Source organism: Bos grunniens, chromosome 10 (genome assembly GCF_055505025.1).
Source record: "Bos grunniens cultivar Pamir isolate PY7600 chromosome 10, Bosgru_T2T1.0, whole genome shotgun sequence".
Taxonomy (NCBI): domain Eukaryota; kingdom Metazoa; phylum Chordata; class Mammalia; order Artiodactyla; family Bovidae; genus Bos; species Bos grunniens.
Window position 1 is genome coordinate 79,418,076 of NC_141174.1, and position 11,668 is coordinate 79,429,743.

The 11,668-nt window shown below is 38.9% G+C and overlaps 1 gene segment (V, D, J or C); it reads left to right on the forward strand.

The window, feature by feature from the left end:
* Positions 1–8,678: 8,678 nt before the first annotated feature.
* Positions 8,679–9,344, forward strand: LOC147365084 (T cell receptor delta variable 1-like). The segment is given in 2 exon segments: positions 8,679–8,782; positions 9,001–9,344. Coding segments are annotated over 2 exon segments (363 nt in total).
* The last annotated feature ends 2,324 nt before the right edge of the window (positions 9,345–11,668 follow it).

Below are 11,668 nucleotides of genomic sequence, written 5' to 3' on the forward strand. Positions count from 1 at the left end.
ATAAGGAAACAGTTGAAACAGTGTCAGACTTTATTTTGGAGGGCTCCAAAATCACTGCAGATGGTGATTGCAGCCATGAAATTAAAATACGCTTACTCCTTGGAAGGAAAGTTATGACAAACCTAGATAGTATATTAAAAAGCAGAGACATTACTTTGCTGACAAATGTCCATCTAGTAAAGGTTATAGTTTTTCCTGTGGTCATGTATGGATGTGAGAGTTGGACTATGAAGAAAGCTGAGCACTGAAGAAGTGATGCTTTTGAACTGTGGTATTGGAGAAGACTCTTGACAGTCCCTTGAACTGCAAGGAGATCCAACCAGTCCATTCTAAAGGAGATCAGTCCTGGGTGTTCTTTGGAAGGAATGATGCTAAAGCTGAAACTCCAGTAGTTTGGACAGCTCATGTGAAGAGTTGACTCATTGGAAAACACTCTGATGCTGGGAGGGATTGGAGGCAGGAGGCAGGAGGAGAAGAGGACGACAGAGGATGAGATGGCTGGATGGCATCACTGACTCGATGGACATGAGTCTGGGTGAACTCCGGGAGTTGGTGATGGACAGGAAGGCCTGGCGTGCTGCGATTCATGGGGTCACAAAGAGTCAGACACGATGCAGCGACTCAACTGAACTGAACTGAACTGAAGTTCTTCCCTTAATCTGAACTTTGCAGATACTGTCCTCTTTGGTCAGGATGATTTTTCCCAAGTACTTGTTTAAAACACTTATATGGACTTAACCTTTACAGCCCAGGTCAAGCAACATTACTTCTTAGGTGAAATCTCAGAGGATAATATTGCTAACATTTAATTATAAATATTCTTGGATCTGGTCCCCTCTTAAGATGGTTTGACAGGAATATTTGCCACTGAGGGCCATTTTATATTTATATTCATTCAAACTGTTTCCTACGAGGCATGAAGAGATTCCTTTTAGTACACAAACCAAAGCATGGTCAAGTTCTCTTCTCGTCATTTAGCAAATATCTCCTTCACAGCACAAGACCCAGAGATAGGCTTTAGCAAATACGATGATGTGAGTTGGGAAAGGGTAACCTTCTCCAGTGGGTGACTATTCTGTCTTGGTTTACATCCTTCTGCGTAAACTGTGACAGGGGTCCTGATCTGCATGAAGACCAGGGAACTTTTAAAACATCCCCAAGTGCTGCTTCAGAACCTTTGCTCTTTTAGGGTGGGAGTGGAGCCTTCACCAACATAGCATTCCTAGATTTGTCTTCATTTGGAGTTCAAATCCAACATTCCTGAAAAGGAAAAGTTATCCCAATCATGTGCATTTCAACTTTGTTAACTCATGGGATTTTCCTTTTCCACTACATCCTAAATCTGCTTCTCTTTCTGTTTCTATATATAAAGTCATTCAGATTCAGATTTACTTTTGACTTTAAAGAAGTTTTGAGATTTCTACTGTTTGTATAAATACATGGCAACACTTCAAAGACATTAAGGACCCTATAGTGGGTTGTAGGGCGGCCCCGAAAGATACATTCACATCCTAATCCACAGAAACTGTGAACGTGAACTTACTTAACAAAGAACCTTTTCAAATGTAATTAAGCAAAGGATGTCAAAATCCAATCATACTGGATTGTCTTGGTGGGGCCTCAATCCAGTGACAAGTATCCTTTTAAGAGACACACAGGTGAGAAGTGTGTCCTTCCTCACCAGGAAGTCCTTGTGAGGTCTTCTCAATGGAGGAGGAGGTTGGAGGTATACAGTCACAGGCAAAGGACCACATGGAGCCACCAGAAGCCAGAAGAGGCACGGGAGGAGTCTCTTCTAGAACATTTGGAAGGAGTATGTTCCTGCTGACACCTTGTTGTCAGACCTCTGCCCTCCAGGTTGAAGGGAACCAATTCTTGTTTTTTGGAGCCATCAAATTCGTGATGATTTGTTATGGGAGAACTAGGGCTACTGGGGCTCACACAGTTTTCCAAAGGTAACATTTCTAAATAGCTACAAGCAACTCCTGACTGTTTACATTCATGGAAGGGCACTTTTAAATTGCTCTCTGGGACATTTGCATTCAAATTCTCACATATGCAAACATACACATTTATTTATCATTCAACAAATGTTTGAGTAACCACTATTTACCAGGTATTACTGGATCAGCAATTTTTGATCCAGTCACGGAGGGGCAGCATCTGCAAACATAGACACTCCCTGGGGAAGATGGGTGGGTAATAAGGTAGTAAGTCTGATTGGCTGTCTCAAATTGTAGTCATTCCTTTCTATTTTCTTTCCAAAAGGCAGTATAGACTACATTTTTATAGATCTGGAAGAAGCTGATACAAGAGAAACCTTTTTAGGAGCAGGCAGATTCAGCAACTCTTTCTGAAGAGGAAGAAAAAGGAGATGCTACTGTTAGCACCAGTGTTGATCTTATGGATACAAATATCACGTGAGTTTGATTGCTCCCAGAAAATTCAGCACAGAGGAATCTTATATACAGGCAACTGTAGGAGTGGGATTTTCTGACTGAGAGCAGGATGTTGAGAAAAACATAAAAACTAAAATGTGGGAGATAGAGGGAGTTGGGGAAGGAGACATGGAAAGAAGGAGAAAATACACAAGAAGAATGAAAGAGACCATTATAGCTGAAACAAGAAACATCTAATCAGACTTTCTCTGTTACTTCTCATTGCTTTTCTGAAACAGAAATGAATGGACAACAGATAAAGCATTTTCCTGAATTCTTGCTTCTGCAAGAAGGAGAGAACTTCACCACGTACTGCAATTCCTCAAGCACCTTTTACAGTTTACAGTGGTATAAGCAGAGGCCTGGGGGTAGTCCTGTCCTCTTGATGATATTAGCTAAAGGTGGAGAAGTGAAGACACAGCGGAGATGGACAGGTCGGCTTGGAGAGTCCAAACAGCACAGCTCCCTGCACCTCACAGCTGCCCAGCTCTCAGATACAGGAACCTACTTCTGTGCAGAGGCACAGTGCTCTGGTAGCACCTGCTGTCTGTCCCCAAACCTCACTGTGGGCTCCAGGGGTCGCTCCTCCTCATCTCTACTCAGAGCAGGGGCCAGAGATAGCTGAATTTATGATGTCTATGAAAATTGAATTTTTAATTAAAAAAAAATTCCCCACACTCAGTGTTACTGAAGAATTCTGTCAAACATTGAATTATACACAATTTTTTGCAGAAAATATAAAGAAAATAATTCTTCACTCATTTTATAAGGCTAATATTACCCTGATACCCAAATCAGACAAAGACCATAAAGAACCAAAAACTACAGGGAAATGTCTTTTATCTTGGAGATAGACACAAATTTCTGAAAACATTTTAGCAAGTAAAATTCATTGATATATACAATGAATAATATACTGAGCACAAATGTAATTTCTTTCAAGAGTGCAAGACACTTTAATATTGAAAATCAATGGATGGAATTTACCATATTAACAGGGTAGAAAAGAAAAATCATATCATCATATTAATCTAGTCAGAAAAAAAAGGATTTGCAAAAATTCAGTAGTCAGTTATGGTGAAAACTCTGAGCAACACAAGAAGATGGGGAATCTCCTCAATAGCTAATGGTATTCTTACTAGTAAAAGACTATGATTTTCTCTAATAAAGAGAACAAAACCAGAGTGTCCATTCTTGTCACTCCTTCCGTACAGGGCTAGATGTTGGAGCCAGTGCAATAAAGAAAGTAGATGTAACAATCTAATAGAGTTGAAAGAAAAAGTAAAACTGCCACCATTTGCTGGTAACATGATTATCTATGTAGAAAATCCAAAGAATATACCCCTAAAATTATATTAGGGAAATCCAAATTAAAATTAGAAAAAGAAAACACTTCACATCTATCATAAGGGCTAAAATGAAAATTACTGACAATACCAAATTCTGGCAAGGAAGCAGAGAAATTGCATCACTCATGCATTGCTGGTGGGTGAATTGCCCAGTCATTCTAGAAAACAATCCAAGAGTTTCACATAAACTTAAATATTCACTTACTGAACAACCCAGCAATCACACTCCTGGGTATTTATGTTTGAGAAAGGAAAACTTTATGTTCACACAAAAATATGTACATTAGTACTTGAAATTAACCAGTGATTTTCACTGAATGAACAGATAAATATCCTGTAGTACACTTACACAATGAGATACTATTTATACATCTTTCTCAACTTCAGTAGGGTTATTTTGCAATAAATCATTTTAAGTTGAAACAATAGAAAGCCAAAAGTTCATTTAATTTGGGAAGGAAATCTAAAAAAGAGTGGAGATCAATGTACACATGTATAACAGATTTTCTTTGCTGCACTGCAGAAACTAACATTGTAAAGAAACTATACTTCAATAAAAATAAAAATTTAAAAAATGATAACCCATCTAATATATTTAACTTAGCTTCCCTTGAAAGTGAAAGTTGCTCAGTCGTATCCAACTCATTGTGACCCTATGGGCTGTCTATGGAATTCTCCAGGCCAGACTAATGGAGTGGGTAGCCTTTCCCTTCTCCAGGGCATCTTCCCAATCCAGGGATAGAACACAGGTCTCCTGCATTTCAGGTGGATTCTTAACCAACTGAGCCACAAGGGAAACCCAAGTATACTGGAGTGGGTAGCCTATCCCTTCTCCAGAGGAACTTCCTAACCCAGGAATCAAACCAGGGTCTTCTGCTTTGCAGCAAATTCTTTACCAACCCAGCTATCAGGGAAGCAGTAGCTTCCCTTAAATGTGGCCAATATTTACATTAGCCTACAGCTGGGGAAAAAATTGTCTCACACAGTCTACTTTAAAATGAAAATCTTATGAATGTGTTGAGTACTGTACTGATAATGAAAATCAGAATGGTTATATGGGTATGAAATGGCTGTAAATGTGTTAGTTGTTTACACTCATGATTTTGAGGCTGGCCAGGAGTTCAGCTCACTGCTGCTGCCCAGAATCACCAGGAAATATCATACAGCATATTGCTAGCCCAGGAAAAGATAAAACTTCAATATTCCAAGTATGGTTTCTGCCGAATGCATACCACTTTCTCACTACTGTAAAGTCAAAACTCCCAAACTGAATTATCCTAAATTAAGTTGGGGACAGTCTGTAGTGATTAAAAGGTAAAAATTATTGATATATGCAATAGTCTAGATGGATCTCCAGATGTTATGCTGAGTAAAAAACAATCTCAGAGGCTACATGATGTATGATTACACTTACTGGATTATTATGATTGTATACATAGTGTGATTCTACTTATTCAACAGTCTCAACAGGACAAAATACAGAGATGAAAGGAGATCAGTAGTGACCTGGATTGTAAAGAATTGCAGGCCTCAGGAAGGTGTGCAAAGAGGGTTTCTTTAGAGAGATGGAACAAATCTAAGTCATGATTTTAATGGTGGTAACAAGAGCCCATACATGTGATAGAGTTTCACAGAGCTATGCATCAAAACCAGAGTGCATATAAAACTGAGGTATCAGATCGCGATCTGTATTTTAATAAAATTTTGGCAATATAAATTTCCTGGTAAGTATATGTAATTATTATATTAGCATATATATTTTAGAATATCAAGCTGCTCCCCAGGCTGTTGTGGGCCTTTGTGGTCTCTTCTGCCTAGTTACAAATAATTGGAAACCAAGGCATCAGCAGTTTTCAAGGGTTGCAGAGGTGGGGATGGTTGGCAAAGCAAGTTCTTTAGGGTGGTAGAATGGTTCTGTATCTTAATTTTAGTGGTGGTAATAAGAATTTACAAATGTGATCAATTTCACAACTATGCATAAAAGTGGATATAAAACATGTGATAAATATAATATACTGACAGGTATAATATATGTATTATCTTGGTGTTCCCCAGACTGCTCTGGGCATTTGTGGTCTCCCCTGCTTCCTTGTAAATAATTAGAAACCAGGACATCAGCTGCCTGTCACTCAGAGTTCATATGGGACAGAAGAATAGATGGTTCAACCTCATATACACTCTCCTCCCTGTATCACTCATTAATGAGTTCTTTTGAACTTAAATTCTAAGAACTGGCACTGTCTTGAAGACTGTGTCTATACTTCCTTTTCTACTTGTTTGCTTGCTTTTGGTTCTTTTAAATGAATTTATCTATTAAAATGATGAAACCAAGTGGAAGATTGAGAGATACATACTTCATGTTCATGTACAGTATACAAAACTTCAATCATTAAGTTCTGTGGTAGTGACATATACTAAGTGTTTGAACAGGATTGGAAAAGGTCAGTATTCATTCCAGTCCCAAGAAGGGTAATAACAAAGATTGTTCAAATTATTATGCAATTGTGCTCATTTCACGTACCAGTAAGATTATGCTTAAAATCCTTCAGCTAGCCTTCAGCAGTACGTGAATCAAGAAATTCCAGATATACAAACTGGGTTTCAAAGAGGCAGAGGAACCAGAGATCAAATTGCCAACATTCATGGGATCATGGAGAAAGCAAAGGAATTCCAGAAAAACATCTGTTTCATTTACTACACTAAAAACTTTGTGTGTATAACAACAAACTGGAAAATTCTTAAGGAGATGAAAATACCAGCCCACCTTACTTGTTTCCTGAGAAACCTGTATGCAGGTCAAGAAGCAACAGTTAGAACCAGACATGGAACAACCGACTGGTTCCAAATTGGGGAAGGAGTACGTCAAGGTTGTATTGTCAGTCCTCTTATTTAACTTATATGCAGAGTATAACATGCGAAATGCCGGGCTGGATGAATCACAAGCTGGAATCAAGATTGCTGGGAGAAATATCAAAAACCTTGGATATGCAGATGATACCACTCTAATGGGAGAAAGTGAAGAGGAACTAAAGGGCCTCTTGATGAGTGTGAAAGAGGAGAGTGAAAAAACTGGCTTGAAACTCAACATTCAGAAATCTAAGATCATGGCATCTGATCCCATCACTTCATGGCAAATAGAAGGGGAAAAAATAGAAGTAATGACAGATTTTACTTTCTTGGGCTCCAAAACCCTATGGATGGTGACTGAAGCCATGAAATTAAAAGATGCTTGCTCCTTGGAAGAAAAGATATGACAAACCAGCAGGTGGGCTAAGTTGCTTCAGTTGTGTCTGGCTCTGCATCCCTATGAACCGTAGCCCTCCAGTCTCCTCTGTTCATGAGATTTTCCAGGCAAGAATATTGGACTGGGTTGCCATGCCCTCCTCCAGGGGATCTTCCTGACCCAGGGATCAAACCCACACCTCTTACGTCTCCTAAGTTTGCAGGCATTTTCTTAAACACTTGCGCCCCCGAGAAGCTTAAGATGGCATATTAAAAAGCAGACACATCACTTTGCTGACAAAGGTCTGTATAATCAAAGCTATGATTTTTCCAATTGTCATGTGTGGTGTGAGAATTGGACCATAAATAAGGCTGAATGCTGAAGAACTGATGCCTTTGAATTGTGGTGCTGGAGAAAGCTCTTGAGAGTCCCTTGGACTGCAAGGAGGACAAACCAGTCAGTCCTAATAGAATCAACCGTGAATATTCACTGGAAGGACTGATGCTGAAGCTGAAGCTCCAATACTTTGGCCACCTGATGCGAAGAGCCGACTCATTGGAGAAACTCTGATGCTGGGAAGGATTGAGGGCAGGAGGAGAAAGGTACAGCAGAGCATGAGGTAGTTAGCATCACCAACACAATGCACATGAATTAGAGCAACTTTGGGAGATACTGAAGTACAGTGTAGCCTCGGGTGCTGCAGTCCGTGGGGTCATAAAGTTTGGACATGACTTAGTGACTGAAAAACAACAAAAAAAGTGTTTAAAACCTGTAGATACCAAGTTTTGTAGGAGAACATTACAGCATTATGTCACAGAAAGATCTGGCATACTTATCTTTCAACTTATTTTACAAAGAGAAAAATAATGAGCCACTAACAAGTGAGACTGAACACTTTGGACCAATGACATAGAAAATGTGACATCAGGACAATGCCAGGACACATGGTCTAATAAATGCAATTCTATATGTGGAAGGGACAGGACTGAATATCCTGATCTTCCTCAAAGTCTAATAAATAAGACTCAATTTCAAATTTAAAAACAATATTTTATTCCTGTACAATTTCATTCAAAATTTAAAACTGAATAGATGATGAAAGTCAGATGAACTGATTTTTTTGTCATTTCATGGTGAAGTAATTTTATTTATTGAAAAACCTAAATAGAGTCACAAAACTCAATACAAAGACAGAGATATATTAATGATTTTGAATAAAATTTCCATTCACCAAGAAGCCTAAGATCTGCAAGTTTTTTAAAAGAGTCATTACATTCTGGATGGAGAAAAGTAAGAATAGGCTAAATGAATGACCTGTTAGTAGATTACAGAAAGTTTCATAGGCTATAGTAAATTATATCTTAAACAGGATGGCAAAACTATTTTGCTGAATAATTATCAATGTACGTCAACTTGCTTAATATTCAGTTCTCCTCTGCTCAAATTTTAATACTGATTGCTTTTTTCATGCCTTCTTTCAGGATCTGCCTAATTTAGTGACCAGGGCAAGACAAGCAGACAAAGTAAAGGTTTGTGGCGAGCCAGACTTTTTCCCATGTGTGCACAGACCACATGGTCTATGAACATGACAGCCCCCATTTCCTGTTGTGGGGAGTCACACAGGTACCGGGTAGTATGTATATAAGCTGCCAGGCACTCAAAGACACTGAACTCTCAGCTTGAGGCAGAACTAAGCACATTTGTGCAGGGAAATCCATGCCTCATGCTGCTGTCCAGTCTGCTCTGGGTGTTCATGGCCATCGCCTTCTCTGGTAGGGATGCTTCCAAACACGAGTGCGAGTGTTCAGGGTGAAAGGTCTGCACACAGGCATGTGGAGCTTCACAGGGACTTGGGGAAGAAAGGAGGACTGGAGAAAAGCAAGAGTCAGGATTTCAGTTTGGTTTTTGGGGGTGTGATCTGAAATGAGTCTAATTCCTGCACTATTTTATTCACTGCTTCATCTCTGTTTTCTGATTTTTTTTCCCACAGGATCTGGTGTGGCCCAGAAAGTTACTCAAGACCAGTCAGATGTATCCAGCCAAGTGGGGCAGTCAGTCACCCTGAACTGTCGGTATGAAACAAGTTTGAATACTTACTACCTTTACTGGTACAAGCAACTTCCCAGTGGACAGATGACTTACGTTATTCGTCAGGGTTCAGAAGTGACAAATGCAAAGGAAGACCGCTACTCTGTAAACTTTAAGAAAGCAGATAAATCCATCAGCCTCACCATTTCAGCCTTACAACTGGAAGACTCTGCAAAGTACTTCTGTGCTCTCCGTGACTCACAGTGCTTGAAGTAATAGGAAAAGCTGTACAAAAACCCCGGAGCTTAGTAAGAGAGAGCCCCCCTGCTGAAGGACCCCAGCTGAAATGCACACCCGCAGACCCCAGACAAGAAATGATAGTCCTGTGGTTATTTAAGTTGTGGTATAGATTAGAAGATTTAGTTCTAGTTAAAGGCACCTTCTACGTTATTTGGAAACAGGTGTCCAGAGTAATTTTCTACTAATATATTCTCCACTTGAATTTTTGACTTTAAATCAACTGTACAGAACATGGGTATAGTTGTCTAAATTTGAAAATGTGCCCCATAATATTTTAAACTGGCAGTTTTACTTCATCACAAAACTGGGTCTAGTTGTGTGGAATCACCATCAAAACTACTTACTTAATCATTTCCTCTTAGACTTTGTGTCAGGGCACAATCAGAAAAGCAGAACCATGGGTGATATAGAATAAGAGATTAGTTCTAGGGATTAGAACTCAGGCAATGGCTAGAGCTGGTGGACGAGTCTGTACAAAGCTGTTATCTTTATATCTGGTGTTGAACCTGAATTCACTTAAGTCAGCTTAGAGTAACACTGAAGCTTTTAAACTGTGGTGTTGGATAAAACTGTTGAGAGTCCCTTGGACTGCAAGGAGATTCAACCAGTCCATCCTAAAGGAAATCAGTCCTGAATATTCATTGGAAGGACTGATACTGAAGCTGAAATTTCAATACTTTGGCCACATGGTGCGAAGAACTGACTCATTGGAAAAGATCCTGAAACTGGGAAAGATTGAAGGTGGAAGGAGAAGGGGACGAAAGAGGATGAGATGTTTGGATGGCATCACTGACTCAATGGACATGAGTTTGAGTAAACTCCGGGAGTTGGTGATGGACACAGAGACCTGGTGTGCTGCAGTCCATGGGGTCACAAAGAGTCGCACACAACTAAGCAATTGAACTGAACAAAACTGAACTGAAGGCAACATTTGTAAAGGAAAGTCTGATGGGGACAAAAGTATGGGCAAACCGTGACAGACAAAGTCACACTTGAACTATGACAACTGGAACCCACAGACTTGTCTGTCCCTCACCTCCTTCAGTCTCACAATACTGGGTGACCTTGAAGAGAAGTGGGTGTCATTTGCTATCATGCTACATACATACTTGGCCCAAGACAAAGAAGATGAGGAGGACATCTAACGGGAAGTGGAGGAGTTATGAGTCAACAACTGTATAAATGTTACATTTTTATTTTTTGGCAATATGATGTTACAAAGAAATTGCCTTTCTTCTGTAACTGTTCAGCCTGTCATCTTCATATATGCTTAATCCTTACAGTCTCTTGCATTATTTCATTTTGCTCTGTTTTTTTTTTCCTTTCATTTTCCTTGGTATATCAATGTCTAAGTGTAGTGCAAATGAAATACCATATTTTCTTGCTGTCAATTTACTGTGGTGTTTTGTATTTTGGTTGTGTATTAAAATATAATCATACTATGTTTAAAAAAAAAAAACAATAAGATGAGCTAGTTCAGCAGCAGCAATTTGTAGAAAAAGCATTTGCCAAAATCCAATAGTCAACCATAGTGGAAACTCTAAGAAACACAAGAATAATGGAGAAGTTCCTCAACAGCTCTTAGCATGTTTATTGGTAAAAGACTATACTTTTCCCTAAGGAAGGGAACAAAGGGAGAATATCCACTTTAATCACTCTCCTTCAGCAAGTACTGGACGTTGCAGCCAGTGCAGTAAAGCAAATAAATATATAAACAATCTTTTAAGCCAGAAAGGCAGTCAAATCACCACTATTTTCTATCTATGTAGAAAATCCCAAAGAATATGCCCTCCAAAACTCCTATAACTATTAAGTGGGTTCAGAAGGTCTCAGGATATATAAGGTAAACACATAAAATAAAATGCATTTTATATACTATCAGTAAACATGTGGATACCTAAATTAAAAATATAATACTATTTACAATGGCTCAAGAAAGATCCTAAATCCTTAGGCATAAATCTAAGAAAACATGTACAGAACTTATACACAGAAAGCTACAAAACACTGCTACTTCCAAAAAATACAAATAACCAATTATTCTAGCTATTATCCTAGAAAGACCAACTTTCCCCCAGTGGAGCTGCATAGGCACTTTTAGAGAAAAAAAAAATTGATGGCACATGTATTATGACCTCTTTTTGGACTTGATTCTGTTTATTGACTTCTTTATTTTATCCTCATATCAACAGACCATTCTATCTTAATTACTGGGGTTCATACACATTTTGAAATCTGGAAATGCAAGTCATGTTTTCTTTGTCTTATTCAAGGCTTATTCTAGGTCTTTGCACTTCCACGTAAGGTACAGAATATCTTCTACAACAAGA